The 15,903-nt window shown below is 49.7% G+C and overlaps 1 protein-coding gene across 6 annotated transcripts in view; it reads right to left on the reverse strand.

Moving 5' to 3' along the window:
* Positions 1-12,053: 12,053 nt before the first annotated feature.
* Dpp6 (dipeptidyl peptidase like 6) overlaps positions 12,054-15,903 on the reverse strand; it is an 831,812-nt gene continuing 827,962 nt past the window's right edge. For all 6 annotated transcript variants that reach the window (XM_060374077.1, XM_060374079.1, XM_060374075.1 and 3 more), the window contains 3 exons: positions 15,763-15,835; positions 15,578-15,651; positions 12,054-13,924 (listed from right to left, as the gene is read on the reverse strand). In XM_060374077.1, coding sequence (XP_060230060.1) covers positions 13,778-13,924; positions 15,578-15,651; positions 15,763-15,835 — 294 coding nt within the window. In that variant the 3' untranslated portion in view covers positions 12,054-13,777. The remainder of the gene's footprint in view (positions 13,925-15,577; positions 15,652-15,762; positions 15,836-15,903) is intronic.

The following is a 15,903-nucleotide window of genomic DNA, read 5'->3' on the forward strand; positions in this document are numbered from 1 at the left end:
TTGAGTGATTACTTATAATTTCATATTCTTTGCATAACTTAAATGACTTTCATCAAACTGGATGGCATTTTAAAAACTTTCACAGCAGAGTATTTTTGAAGTAACTTTTCTCCTGAAGAAATAAGTTTTGGTGGTATTTCATAAGCAACTATCCTTCGCTGGTGTGGTAAGGGGGCCCTGGGCAGAGGTAGGCTGGAAGCCTGGACAGTCACTAAATGAAGCTATGAGCCTGTCCCCAGCCTGGGCGGAACCTGCCTCGATCTACTGAGGTTGCACTCCACAGCATGATGTGTTAGGGTGTCACCACACAGTTGTTTGACAGGAAGCACCAGTGTCTTCCACCTACATGTTTGCTGGCTAGCCCTGATCACATGACTTCTTGGCGACCAGATGGTGTCTTTATATTATACTGGTCTGCATAGTTGTTATCTGTAGAAACACTTTTTTCTGTTGAGGGACATTCCTAGTGGCCATCTTGGTCGGCGCGATGCACGGGCAGGCAGCTTCTTCACAGACTGCCTTACAGTGCTCTGAAGCATGTGCCTGTGTCTAAGCAACCTGAGAAACTCACCGCAGAGCTGGCCTTTACCCGCTGTATGAGGTAGCTCTGAGCGTGGAAGTCTGGGTGAGCAGAAGAGCTGTGTACATGAGGACGGTGATTTGCCGGGATACCACATGCCATTCTGGGCCTTAGACCCTGGAAGAAGGTGGATGTAGGTTCAGCAGCCTTCTTAGTGTGACGTCACACCTGTCACCTGTGCCGGATAACTGGATGTTTAACACACAAGTCCGACTGGCTCGATTAACCTTTCGATTAGCATCTCCTTGAAAGCTGCCAAGAAATGCAACCCCAGGAGCTGTCCAGAACCAACTGGCTAACACAGCTGTAAAGGCTGGGGTTGCCTGGGAGGGGTAAAGGATGGTGACTAAATACTTAGGAACTAGATCAGAAAAGTGGTGCTTCATAAGGCACAAGTCTTGGTGTGTCTGAGTATATGGTATACAGATTGAAGACATTTTGGTAGCCATAATTTGTAATTATGATATTTTGTTTTATAGTGTAGCCAGTATGTCCTTAAATACTGTTTCAGTTATGTATCATCAGTATTTTAAAAAATTCAGATGAACACTCCTGTAGTGCCAGCCATTGGGAAGCTGAGCTACAGATCACAAGTTCAAGGCTAGTCTGTTACCACATAGCAGGACCCGGGATATCCAGGGCTACCTGCTGAGATCCGGTCTCAAAAAAATGAATAAAAATTATATATTTTTGCCCACATTGTTTAAAATATAAATACTTTCTGTTAATTGAATGCGTCTATTTTTAATTAACTTCCTGTGGCATCAAAGTTTTGTTTTCTTACCCCAGGCACATTTTAGTGCTCAGTGATAAAAAAAACATCTGGTTACGTTTGAAGATGTCATCATGAATGTACTGTATCACTGCTAATCCTGTGATTTCCAGCAGTGGCAGTAGATGGAAAGTGAGTGTGCCCGGGGTGTGTGTGTGTCCAAACCATTACAGGATGGCTTCGTTGTGTCCTAGAGTTCAAACTGCTTCTACCTGTGCTGGGGTTGGCCGTGCGTGTGTGTGTGTGTGTGTGTGTGTTTCTCTGACAGGCAAGCACTTTGGCTCTCTAGGCGTCTGGAGTGTCAGGAAATGCTATCACACACCGCCAGGGGATATTGGACAATTTTAAGAAGGTGCTTAAATTGTGTAGTAAAGTTCCTAGTAGAAGCTGCACCTCTTGCTTCCTTTAACTATTTTGACTGGAAATTGGGCCACACTTCATCAGACCCTAACTATCCCAAGCTCTTTCTGTCTGTGGCTGCACTCCACGAAGCGCTCACACAGGATTTGTGTGAGTGAAAAAGCTAAGTATGAAAGTTCTGGAAGCCTAAAGTGAGCATTCTCACAATTTCTTGCTCCCCCCCCCACACACAATGGCTGTTGTGTCTTTGGTGCCGTTGGCACAAGCAGCTTCAAGTTTGACTCGTGTTTTCTTCAAAAGTCCTTATTTGAGAGTCAGAGGAAGCACATGGGCCAGAGCACACGCGTGAATGCGTGGACAGTGTGCAGGAGTCACTTCTTATGCCCCGTGGGTCCCAGAGATTAAACTCAGGTTGTCAAGCTTGGGCCTGAGTTCCTTTGCCTGCTGAGCCTTCTCACAGCCCTTTTTGTTTGTTTCATTGAGATTGGTTTTAGTTTAAAGATTTTTAAACTTAATTTGTTATATTTATTATTTACCTCATGTATCCCAGGCTGGCCTCAGACTTGCTATGTACCAGAGGTTGACCTTCGGTCTGGTCCCTCCTACCTCCACTGGTGCTGGGGTTGCTGTCTCTCACCTTGCCAGCCTTATGCAGTCCCAGGGATTGACCAGGACTTCATGGGCAGACAGACAGTGAGCACTGCCTCAGCAGAGTAGCATTCCCCGCTCTCCTTTTCGCTTGCTACCCGGTCTTGCTCATGGTACTGCTGGCCTGCTTCTATGCCTAGCCACTCCCATTGTCAACAGGCTTGCGGCTTCCTCCTCAGCAGTTTTAGCAGGAATTCCATCCTCCATGCCATAGTGTCCCCCTCCAGTTGATAAGCAGTTTCCTTGAAACAAGATTCTGGAAGTCTGGTTCTGCCCGAAAGAGAACCCAAGTTGTATCCTCAAGTCTAATCTCACTTATGACACGCACACCCCCTCCACCTTTTTCACCATCCATTCTTCTGCCTCTTTGGCTAATCCTAGATCAAAACGCCCAGTTCCTATGTGACGGGCTTTTCTGAATGCTGAGTCTTCTGAAGCTTCCCCTAAACCTCGAAAGCACTGGCCACCCCCACGCCCCCAACTCTGCTGCTGCTTGTTTTCTGTGGCCTTTCTGGAGGCTGTAATGGGCCCCTGGAGGCATGTGTGGTTTTTTTTGCAATCTTATTTTTCTCTGCTTTGGTAAAGCCTCTGAGATAGGTTAGATTCTCTGTGGGAGGCAGGCCAGTTGAGGGTTCCATGGAACCAATGCCACATGGACTCACACGCATTGTAAAGGCTGAGTCCTTGAAGAGGTGAGTTTATCCTGGACTATTCAAGTGGTCCAGTCTGGGCCCATGAGCCCTGAGAAAGCGGTGCAAAGGATGAGGAGAGAGGGTTCAGCCTGTGTTCATGTCTGGATGCTGCACTGCAAGCCAGGAAACACTCCATCCCAGTGTGGAGGCAGGCAGCTGGAGCGTGAGAACTTCAGTTTTTTTCTACAAGTTTGAGGCATGATGGCCAGGGTAAGCAGATGATGGCTGTCCCTTGGCCTCTCAGCCAACTGTGGACCACTGCATTCTTTTTTTTCTTGTTTGTTTGAGACTGGATCTCAACCATGTAGCCCAGGTTGGCCTCAAATGCCTCCCAAGTGCTGAGGTTGAAGGCACTCACTAGCAGGCTGAGGGATGGCCTCTTGGTTTCTTTCTAGTAGAAAGATCCAGCCAGCCTTCTGATTGCAGAACTGTAAGGGAATGGGATTTTGTTTTATTTCAAGTCACTGCCTTTGCTCTTAACAGTTCTTAGCAGCAATAGGAAGGTGTGTTCCAAATCCCAGTAGAATGCTTCGGAGGCTTTTGCTCAAAATATTTTGAACGAAAATGGTCCACAACAAATAGTTTTAATTTTGGAGGGAATGAAATCAAAACAATTCCAGAAAGATTGGGACTAGACCCAGTCAGGTGGGACTTAAAAGAGCCCACTGGAGTCCCCTTTGTGAGAAGAGAAGTAGGGAGGGGCCACACATGGGTGTAGCCTGAGAGCAGCCAGGCTCCAGGCCCGCCCACCCTCGGCCTCCACCCTTCCTGGAGCTTGTGAGTCCTATCTACTGGTGAGCACAGCCATGCTGGTCTGCAGCTGTCTCAGCAACACTTGTCTGAGCAAAGCCTGGTGACTGTAATCTGATGGCCTGGATTTCTCATCTCTGTGCTGAGTCCTCGCCCAGCTCCTCAGAACGGGACTATATTTGGTAGAGAGGAGTCATCAACAGGAGAGTTAGGGTAAAGAGGTTGTATGGGGCCTCGTTTAGTCTGATTCTATCCTTTTGTTTTTGCGTTTCCCACAGCATCTCCCCACTTTCTGGCTATATAGACAAGGCTGGCTTTGAACTCATGATCCTCCTGTTTTTGTCTCTTCAGTGCTACACATGTGCTCCCATGCCCAGCTGTATCTGAGGCCCCAAGAAGAGAAGGTTACACATGGAGAGCTAGCCATGTGAGAGGACAGATACTGCAAGCCAGGAAGCGAGGTCACAGGAGGAACCAACCCTTCTCACAGATGGGTCTTTCTTAGACTTCAGCCTCCAGCACTGAGAAACAGCTCTCTACAGGTTCACCCCAGACCTGCCATGCTTTGCTGTGATAGACAAGAGACTGGGCAGACACAGCCACCTTTCTGTCCTGCCTGCTACCTGCCAGGACCCACTCTCCTTGTGTCCCTGGGATGCCTTGGCCTCTTCAGTTTCCTGCCATGTCTTAAACCTGGAGCAGTTAGTGGCCATCAGGATCTCAAGTGTAGACGAGCCAGTGTAGGTTCCCAAACCCTGACGTATCAGAGCTCCCCAGTGACCTGAGGTGGAGATATCAAGGGTACTGGCCTCAGGCTGCACCCCAGTTTCCAAGCACTGTGTCCATACCTAATCATAGGCACTGCCCTTGGGGACACTGGACATCAGCTCCTGTCCTGTAGTGTTACTTGCCACCCATCTCTTATTCCCAAAGAGCCTTGGTTCCTGATCCTTGCACTAGCAAAGAGTGTCTTCTTGTGTGTGTATGCGAGTGGGGGATGCTGTCTCAGAGTTCTGCCTAGCACTGCCACAGCAGTTCAAAGAAAAACTAGATGCCCTTGCCTTGGGACTGCCTGCTCCTAACACCTGTGCGGGAGACCCAGGCCAGAGTATGGCCTTTATTGCCACCTGCTGGCCACTTTCAGATGACAGGTTGAACAACTCCGATACCCCAGCTCTTTAACTAGTGCTGGACAGCTCCTGAGGTCAGAACCAGATGCTTTCTGCCGACTAGACTAGATCCTGGGATGCTGACTGCTTCTGGGTGGCATTCACAGACCCTCAGAGCTTTGCCCTCTGCCTGCCCTCTGTGAAGGCCAACCTGCTCCTGGCTATCTGATCTCCTACTCAGGATTCAAGAGTCAGCAGCTCCAGGCCCTCTCTGCAGCAGAGGCAAAGAGCTGTAAAGTTGGTGGGGAGGCATAGCTGGTCATCTTGTGGGACTCACAATCCATATGATGACCCAGGGCTCCCTGTTGTTATGATGTCCCTGGTCACTATGACTGGGGACCATTCATGAGCCCTTTCTTTCTTCAGGTCATAGACAGAATCTATTTGAAATGAGAACCTCCCTGACAAAGGGTCCAAGATGCTGGGGTAGGGTTTGGTTCTCTCTTCCCAACTCCGGGGTCTGACAGCCACTTAGTTTAGGTGACTGAGGTGTCCAGACAGGGAAGCAAAACATGAAGAAGTGAGAGAGACTACTCTTCAGATTGACTCTGTTAGCCTGGGTCGGACTCTACCAGGCACTCAGTGGTCAGCATATTTAAGACAGTACAGTTTGGGAAAATGTTTTCAGGCAACAGTCATCAATCCAATTCCAGGTGCCCAGTAAAGCACCTGGAATAATGTACACGTGTCTTAGGGTTTTACTGCTGTTGGAGAGACACCATGACCAAGGTGACTCTTAAGAAAACATGTAACTGGGGGCTTGCATACAGTTTTAGGGTTAGTCCATTATCATCATGTTGGGAAGCAGGCATGGCTCTGGAGCAGTGGTTGAGAGCTTTACATCTTGATCTGGAGGGAGCAGGAAGAGGGGTGGAGGGATAGGAGAGAGGCGAGAGAGACTGGGCCTGGTGTGGGCTTTTGACACCCCAAAGCTCACTCCCAAGTGACACACCTCCTCCCACACAGTTTATCAGCTGGGGGCTAAGCATGCAATTATATACACCTGTGGGTGCCATCTTCATTCAGACCACCACAGGTAACGTGGGTATGGGAATTGAATGCATATTCTCTGCAAGGGAGACGCGTGCTCTTAACTGCGGAGCCCTTAGCTTTTAATTACCATCTGCCCAAGAGGAACTTGGCTCTGATCTTTGACGGAGGTTCCATTTTCCCATGGACCTACAGCAGCACCATGTGGCTCTGCCCTGCTGCTGGAGCCAGATCCAGGCTCCCAAGGTCATCACCAACATCCATCCCAGCCCAGGACAGCCTTCAGCTGGTGTGCATGGAGACTGGGTCTCTAGAGCCTTGGGATGGTCCAAGAAAAGAAGGGAGGAAAATAGCCTGGAAAACTGGGGAAATGTGTTTTCCAGGTTGTTTCCTTCCCGGGAGGTCTAGGATACAGTGACACACACGTGGAGGGGCCTGGGCAGGATGGGGTAAGTGACTTCCTGGCTACTTGTGGCCTCATGGTTCCAGACCTAAAGAGCCTACAGCAGGAGCAGTGCTGTGCCCGAGAGTTGGGGATCTATCTGGCTGGGGCTTGGTCCAGGAGACCCCTGGAGGGCAATGGTGGCCAGTGCAGGTAGGAGGTGACACTCTGGGCCTTAGGCAGTTTCTTGACTCTGGACTGCATCTCTACATGCTTCTCCTGACTCTAGCTCCCCTGTCAGCACCCCAGTTTTCCAAGGCTCCATGTTGCCCTGGGCAACCATCAAGATGGACAGCTTGATCATTTCCTCATGAAGATGAGACAGAGAGATGCTCAAGCATGTGGCTGAGATCCAGGAGTGAGGAGGCCAGATTTGTCGCCACTGACATGTCACTTACAGACTGTGACACTGGACACCTACGAGGGGTTCTGCTAGGGCTGGTTTCTCAGAAGGTCCCAGAGGGTGAAGCAGTGATTCAGAGCAGACCCCAACCTTCCAGACCCTTCTGCCAGGCTGTCTGGTCAGCTGTGAGGATTTCATCCCCTGTGGGTGGTTTTGTTTGTTAATTTAGTGTGTACATATGTGTAATCAGGGGATAATTAACTTTTGGGAGTCAGTTCCCTCCTTTCACCATGTGAGTCCTGGAGATCAAACTCACGTCATCAGGCTTGGCAGCAGGTGCCTCTACCTGCTGGCTCTATGGTGGGGTTTTTCTGGAAGGCACTTTGTAGCAGTGAGCAAACTCCAGGGCAGGTGCTGAGCATGGTTTATGCATCATCCCAGTGCTGGAGGCTTGGGCCCATAGACCACTGACCTTCCTGGGTGGAGACCTGCCTTGAAGAACTCGGGATCACTGTCTGTTGACTGCCTGTGCACTTCATTGATAACACAACCCTCCTCTCAACAACTGAGGATGGTGTTGTACTAGGACATGTAGAGGGACTTTTCTTGGCAAGCAGACTTTTGGAGCTCTGCCCACTGTAAGAACTGGCTGAGGTTCTGTTGACTGTCCTCGAGCCCCTGAGGATGACTCTGGTGTTCTTCAGGGGTATGTGATCCTCACTGTGTATCCTCAGGGATTGCTCTATCATCTCCTGTGGTTATTTCCCTGTTCTTTCTCTGTGTGTTTTTTAAGCTGGAATCTCTCCTGGAAGAGAGATAACTAACTACAGGGGTTAGCAGAGTTACAGAGTTAGTGATGTCTGGTGTGTTATTTATAGGGGTCTTCCTGCTTCTACTGAGAGGTGACCAGAGTAGCTAGCTTGCTGTGGGCACTCCCTTCTCTGTGACAGTCATGGATGATACTGTTTCTGGGGCATGTGGAGAATTCAGTCTGGCTGAAGTACCAGTTAGTAAGCATGTCAGGTCACAGTGAACTGAGCTATAGCATGTCAGGATAGGCGACCTTTGCAGTCCATGGCTTGACTTTACGCTAAAGATATAGCCGGGGCCTGGCTGCCATTTCTCTGGCTCTGTGGCTGCTAGCAGCTGTCAGACCAGTGCCAGAGCTGTGAGATTCCATTTTCTGATATGGAGCCAGCCCTGCCTGCCATTAACACACTTTAGCTCTATAAGACGGAATGTCAAGGCCTTTGCTGGCTTGTGTGATTCCGGATGACACAGGAGAAACTGCCTGTGCTTGAAGGGTAAGCTGAGGGCCACAGCGTGCTGCTAAGCCTGCAGGTAGCCATAGAACTTCCTCTGCGTCTACCCAAAGGACAGTGTTCTGTGCTCATGGAGGGTTTGCAGTAGATGAGACCTCTGGTGTCTTGGGACAAGGTCAAGGGAGTCCCTGGGTCCCACAGAGCAGCTCGCATATGGCCTCCTGCACTGGGGACTCAAGGCGATTGTCAGGATTGGATTTAACTCCTGTGCAAGTGTGGGCCTGATGCTTGCCAGCTCAGAACAGCTTGTATTTGTGATCTAGTTCAGAGCATCAGACATCTGCTCCACGTCTCCAGCTCAGGGTCTCTTAGGACTGCATCAAGCTGCCCCAAGGAATGCAGGCCTCTCCTGGTGCCAGAGATCTGGGAACCCCTCTTCAAGTTCACCCCTTGTCTACCTGACTCTTAGCTACCTGGAACTCATTTTGGGACCATGGGGATGTCCTCACAAGATAGCAGTTGAGTTCTCCACATTAAGTGACAAGAGCCAGACAAAGCGGTGTGTGTGTGTGTGTGTGTGTGTGTGTGTGTGTGTGTGTGTGTAAGGATGGAAGGCAGGGGAAGTCAGGTGCCCACAGGAACTATAGAGTTTCTTGTCTTCTCTGAACACTGTCTCACCTATCATGGCTGGCCACATGATCACATTCCCAGTGTGGTAAGGGCCCTTACAGCCCATGATGATCCCAGAGAGCTTTTGGGGGGCTGATAGTAGGGTTCCTGTCTAATGCCCTGGGTCGGTGGGTGGCTGAGCCAGTAAGGCAGAAATGTGTGATTCCCGACTCCTTGGGGAGAGCAGGGAGGAGCTGGGGCCAGGAGATAGCACAGCTATGCTGAGATTGGCTGCTCTTCAGCATCGATACCAGGCCTCAACCTCCTGAACCCCAGCAGCCTTACTGGTGTGGATGTCACACTTAATGCCATCTGGGTGAGTCCATGGGAGGGCTCTATGCTGGCCCTTGAGGTGAGAGGGAACTGCTGAAATAGACAAGCTCAGAAATCACTGGGCCAGGTAGACAGAGCAACAGGCCAGGATCCTTCCCTGCCTCCATCCTGGCTTCCTCCTCACCCTGACCACACTGGGGCTCTTGGGCCGGAGGCTCCTCTGCTGTCACCCCCATCCCCAAGAGGTTTCACTGCCCACCTGACGTCAGCCTTGACTTACCTTCTGCGGGGCTTCCCTGGCAGCACCCCACCCCTCCTCTTTCATTTCTGGTTTGTAGAAGTCTGCTCTTGACTCTTCTAGGCTCTGGGTACCCACCACATGTTTGCCTATGGTACAAATAGCTGTAGCTCAGGAATCTGGGTCCCACCTGGCCTGCCCCTGTGTTTTTCTCAGCCTCCCAACAGGTGTGTAAAGAGGTCTGTAAACAGGTGTGTAAACAGGTGTGTAAGGATGTCCTCAGGAATCCCGATGACAAGAGGACACAGTGATTCAACTCACAGCCTTGGCCGGGTTTTGAGTATTAAGACTTCTGCTTCCCAGCTGGAGACAGCCCTAATGTCCCTGAATAATTTATCTAAGCCCCATCACCCTCAAGGTGGGCAGAATCAGAATAGCAGGATTTTCCCTGTTCCAGCGGCTTTAAAGGTTTTCTTCCTGTTGAATCTTAACACAATAGTGTTGTTCTCACTAGGGTGTTCCTTTTCTGGTTTCCATTCCTTCTGAAGCGCTCCAAACCGAAGGTCTCAGCGCGTCCCTGTCCTTTTTCAGCATTTGCCATTAACAGTAACCGGAAGCACGTGAATTTTTGTGCCAGAAAGCGGGGTGTCCTTAAAGCCACAGAGCCTGCCTGCACCCTCATCTCCTTGAGGATCTGTCACTAACAGACTTCACCTCATCGCTTCTGCCCCTGTCAGCCTTTAGGTACTGCCAGCTCCAGGCTAGTGGAGGTATTTTGTGGGTCCCCTGCTGTCTCTCTGTCTCACTCACCACAGGATCAGGGAGGGTTTGCTTTTAACTTTGCAACTACTCTCAATACAGTTGCCACCACAGAGTGCTCTGCTTCTCCCCTCCCCCTCTCTTCTGCTCCTTCCCTCCTTTTCTCCTCTCCTCTCTTCTGCTCATCCCTCCCTTACTTCTTCCCTCCCCTCCCCTCCCCTCTGCTTTCTTTTTAGTTCTCCTTTTCTTTACTTAAATTGATTTATTTATTTTTTATTCAAGTTGGTTTATTGCCTGTATATATGCATGTGAAATGTGTGCCTGCCTGGCACCCACAGAGACCAGAAGAGGGCATTACATCTCCTGAAATCAGAGTTCAGATGGTCGGGAGCCACCGTGTGGGTGCTGGGACCAAATCCTGTTTTCCTCTAGAAGAATGGCTAGTGATCTTAACCACGGAGCCATCTCTCTAGTCGCTCTTTATCCTCCTTGCCATTCTGTCCTCTTCTTTTTTGGATGTAGGGTCTTGTGTGGCCTTGAGCTTGTTTTACAGCTAGAAACCATTTTGAACTCCAATCTCACCCTTCTGATGCCAGGCGTGAGCCATCATGCTATATGGTTATATGGTTACATGTTACATGATCACCAGGTTATATGGGTTTTACTTGATGTATTCAGGGCTCTCCATGCATCAATTTGGGGGATCCATGAGTATTTCAAACACATTTTGCTAAAGACATCACACATACTTGTTTCTGGACACAGAAAAAATAGAGCTGGGACCTTTCTTCCAGAATGCAGGCTGCTAGAAGAGAAAAGTTATCAGTCATATTCCAGGGCTGTGGACACTGCATACTTGCTGTACTACTGACCTGCCAGGGAAGATGTGCCCATGGTATAAGAGTGGCATGACTGTTATGGGGTTGGATCTGAGGCTGGCTCCACTGGAGGGAATTCATGTACTTTAAACTTGGTCAAGAGCCATGGCTGGGAGGGCAGAGGCCCTGGTGGGAAGCTGCTTTACTTAGCTATGGATGTGCTGTGCAACTCAAATTTTCTTCTAAACGGAGTGTGGTGGTGTGCACCTTTAGCCCCAGCACTCAGGGAGGCAAAGGCAGGCGGATCTCTGTGAGTTCAAGGCCAGCCTAGTCTACAAAGCGAGTCCAGGACTCTGTGTAGCCAAACTCTGTCTTGAAAACAATAACAAAAATCTTCTAAATATTTATGATTATTCCCATAAGACAGTGAGGCTCACATCTTTGGCCAGAGGAGTTTCTTTTGCAGTGGGCATCATAATAGGCCAAAGTTCTGAGACTAAGAGATTGTTGTGTGTTCATCTTTAAATGGAGCCTCTACGTCTTCCACTCCAAGCTACAGGAACCTTATTTAAGATGAAAAAGAAGACCAGAAGATTCAGAGCATGGGAGAAGAGTGCTGTGAAATTCTGTCCCCAGACAGGAACTCATAGCAGCAGCGGCCACCGGAACACGAGTGGGCCCATCAACATTCTGTGATGATGTAGGAGAGGCATATGAAGTCCTACCCTCCCTAAGAAGCTTCTGATGTTTAATGTGCCTGGAGGAGAAGGAAACGTTTTCTTCAGTGGTGCTCAAAAACCTTCACCCATGTTCATGTAAGCACCGCTAATTCAATTCATTGATCCATCCCCACTACCGAAGAGGCATGAAAGTAGAGGGGGACTGTTTATTAAAAGAAAGTGCTCACCTGGAGTGGGAGAGTAGTGCAAGAGAGGTCGTGGAGGTGAATGGGGTCAACATGCCCTATATGCATGAATGTGTCACAAGGCGAATTATTATGTAAACATGCGAATGATAAGAAGTGAGCTCCACTCGGTATTAACGAAACAAAGCAGGCTGGGCAAGGCAGCTCACACATTTAATCCCTGAAGTTGAGAGCTGAGGCAGATAGATCTTTAAGTTGAGGATAGCCTGGTCTACATAGTGAGTTCCAGGCCAGTCAGGCCTACAGAGTGAGGCATCCTCCTCCTATTTCAAAGGAAAACCAAAAACTAAAAACCATGTCTTGAAGTCTTTCCTACTTTCTAATGTGAGCCAACGGAGTAAAGTAAGAAAAGAACAACCTGAGTGGTAAAATAATGTTTTATTCCATGGATGACAAACGCTACCATGCCACACCCCCGCGGCCCTCCACCCATTCCTGCAGCCAGAGCTGGCTCCCCTCTTTAGATCTCCTGGGCTTTGCCATCAGCCAAGCCTCCTGAAGTAGTGAAAGCCTGGTTTGCCTGTCAGCATGAGGTCCCTTCTCACCGATGGCAATGCATCACCTATAGAGAGCTCCAGGATGCAACTCTTCCAATAGAACTAACAAGGACCAATGCTTGAAGCTCATGTGGATGGAACCAAAGCCCCCAAACATAAAAAAAAAAAAAAAAAAAAAAAAGAAAAAAGAAAAAACCGACATGGACACATCTTTGAGGACATGGTTTCAGGACACCCCATCAGGAGTGGAAACTGGGGCAATCATTACTGACATACAGGTTGTCAACAAACCTGAAAGGAAATGATGGCGATTGATATATTTCAAAGCAGCACTGATCTGGAGAGGCCAGATCAGCCAGAGAGGTGTCTGCATGCAAACTCAACACAAAGTTAGCGCCTCGAAGGGGGAGGGGACCGCACAAACGCCAGACACACTTTTCTTGCTTTATATACAATGAAATGAAATATATATATATATCTATAGGTGACAGTGTGTATCTCACAAGGCTGACGAGGTGGGATGAAGCTCATCAGCCTCGCTGTCAGAGCAGGAAGGGAGAATGGCAGCCATGACAGGGCGTGCTCCCACATGGCCTTTGGGGTGTCACGATGTGGGCTTACTCAGCAGACCTAGGAATGGAGCCAAACGTCACCTGGAAAGACTGGACAACTGACTGAGGAGGGAGAGCAGTAGTTTAAGGACACATGTGACGGGCGATGGAGCCACAGGCAAGTCCTAGCGCCACTGGGGTGGGGGAAGGGGCAGAAGGTTTTACCGATGGGCTTCAGTGAAGACTGCTGGGTGCTCTGTGACCTTGGTGTCTGCAGTACCTCCACCAAGTTTAACAGAGACAGCAGCCGTTCCAGAATGATCTCTTTATCCAAACAAGCAAACAAGTGCAACATGGAAAGCAAAGCAACAACAGGAGACAGAAAGAAAGAAAGCTCAGAGTGAGACAGTACAGGGGCAGAGACAGTGGGGTGTCCAGTTAAAATCATAGAAAAATACAAAGGAATTCTACAAGGTTAACCATGGGCAGAGCTAGAGTCTTACTTTGTACATAAAAGACCTGTTTTCTGGGTGCAGGTAGGAACAGTGGGGGCTTTTCTAACCACAGAGAGGGGTCAGGCAGGCATGTATGAACACCGCCGAGACAACCATGCTGTCCTCTTCCCACGGCACAGCTCTGTCAGACACGAGGCCCGACGAGACTCACGGCTGAGAACACAAATGCAGTGCGCGAATGCAGATGACGGACCTCAATGTTACAGAGAGGAAGCTTGAACTTAAGGGCTGGCTTTCATGGACTCAAAGTGCGTCCTCACTGTCATCCATCCTTCGCTTTGTCCCCTTGGGGGAGGGGCTCGGGATGTGCCAGTCGTTGGGGGCCGGGAGTAGGCGATGGTGCTGAGGTGGGGTTGTTCCGGACTGCGTGGTGACTCACTTCCACCTGGGGCTTGCTGCCCCCACTGAGTGGCCTTCAGTATTGAGACACATGCTTTGGAACGCCGACACCGGTGCTGGTGGGGATTCCTCAGTTGCATATTGTTGTAGAAAAAGCCATGTCTGTGCTTAGGTCTCGAGTGCGGTTAGTCCTCTTCCTCGTCCTCTTTTGCTGTGGCTGTTGGTAGCTTGTCCTGGATCCTGAAACACTCCACGAAGAAGCCGATGATGGACCTGTACAGGTGCTGCTTGAGCGCCACGCTGTGGAAGTAGTGACTTTCATCTGGGTAGATCTGTGAGGGAAGAGGAGTGAGGTTTCTCATCCGCAGCTAGCTACAGGATGACGCTCCTAGCCACTGGGCCCCAGCAACAGCGCCCTTCCCTGTGGGGAGCTCTGATTCCGTACCAGGCAGAGGGCTCTTGCAGCCCTAGCAGGTCAGGAAAACTGACCCGTTTCCCAGCACCTCCCTCCTCGGCAGCTCTCTTCCCCTCACCAAGGGCAGTGTATGCAGTATGCTCAGGAGCTACAGGGTCACAGGCCAAGAATCACACACAGAGAGAGACAGAGACAGAGAGAGACAGAGACAGAGAGAGACACACACACAGAGACAGAGAGAAACACAGACACACACAGAGAAACAGACTTCTGACTGAGTGGTTTTCTGAGGTCCAGGCTACCTCCTGTCTGGACCCTCACATGCTGGCTTGATGTACACTCACCTGGCTGGATCTTGGGCCCAGGGGATGTGAGAAAGAAAATTGAATAGAGTGTGGTATATATATCTATATAGTGTGTGTATGTGTGTGAGAACTGAATATTACAATACCTGAAGACAAGGCTTGCAACAAGGTGAGGGCTGATACATAAGCATGCAGGGCATGTTGGCTCTTTTGTGTAGGGCCAGTGCAATGACATAATCTGTCCTCTGGAGGCGCTATGCCACGCCTTCATGCTTGTAGCACCAGTATGACTTGGAATCTTGCTCTTTCTAGATCTAAACCCAACCTCATTCTGAACCCTGTAGTCTTCCCATACCTTTGAGGGTAACTATTTTTTTAATGATGTTATTATCCTGGAATACGTATGTTCAACTCACAAGATGTACAGAAGGCAATAAGGTAGCATGCCTCCTCTCTTGCTTTGGCCCCTGTCCCTGTGCTGTCCCCTGGAACTTGTCATGACTCTTGAGTGCCTGGGAGGGCATCTGCTCTGTTGGCATGCATGGCTCTAGGTGAGTCCCTTTCCTATGCACAGGGGCAATGGTGTGTGTAGAGTATTCTGAACAAATCCTTAGTATATAGCACCCTGAAATGTAATATAAACAAGGCCTCCACACCACTCAACAGCCTTCAGGCCGCAGCCCCTTCCTGACTCAACCCACATACATGCCTGCCACAGCCCACTGGGTGCTGAATGCAGAGGCAGACGGCGGTCAAAACCAAGAAGACACTCTCTGATGGAGACAGGGGACCCTGTTTGCCTCTGAATTTTAAGAGACAATGAGGTTATAGTTGTTCTATTTTACCAGACAACTATAAGAGGGCAAGAAGGAAATGAAAGACGTTTCCAGCATCATCACTGTGCATTGCAGGGAGGAGGCAGTGCTGGGTATCAGTGAAGACTGTCACGGGTTTGATTTCTGGGACAGGCGGATCTAGTGAAGCCACAGTGGGAGGGGTGCTTGGGCAACTCAAAGGGGCTATCCATGCTTTGACACCAACCCTCCCCACACCTACATCACACTGCCAGGGGAGTACACGTGCTAGCTTGGCCTTCCTCACTGCTTAGAAGAGGAGGGTGGGGCGGGGTGGGGTGGAATGAATGGTGGCTTGGATATAGAGCTGAGCTATTATCACATGATCTGCCGTGGACCCCACTCAGTCCTTCCCCCATGACAGGGGCTATCTTGCTTTAAGTATCACACCTAGCAGGTAGCATTCCATACCTGTAAGCTGTAATTGGCCTTTCCCTTGATCAGGTGTGTGATGAGCTCAGCTGTGTGCTGGAAATGGATTTTTTCTATAGAAGAAAACAGAAAAAAAAAATGTTTGCCAAAACTCATATCGCCACCCAGGGGACCTTCAGCGCCAAGGGTTCTGTGTGTGGTTTGGGAGGTGTGTGTGTCCTCACCATCAGCCGTGGCATGGATGATCAGGAACTGCTGGTCCTCCAGCACCGACACCCGGTTTGACAGCTTGGCCATCTGCATGTGTGGGGAAAGGGGACAGGGTCAGCTGGGGGAAAGGGTCAGGGAGCAGGGGGGAAGTGGGA

Source organism: Meriones unguiculatus, chromosome 21, assembly GCF_030254825.1.
Source record: "Meriones unguiculatus strain TT.TT164.6M chromosome 21, Bangor_MerUng_6.1, whole genome shotgun sequence".
NCBI lineage: Eukaryota > Metazoa > Chordata > Mammalia > Rodentia > Muridae > Meriones > Meriones unguiculatus.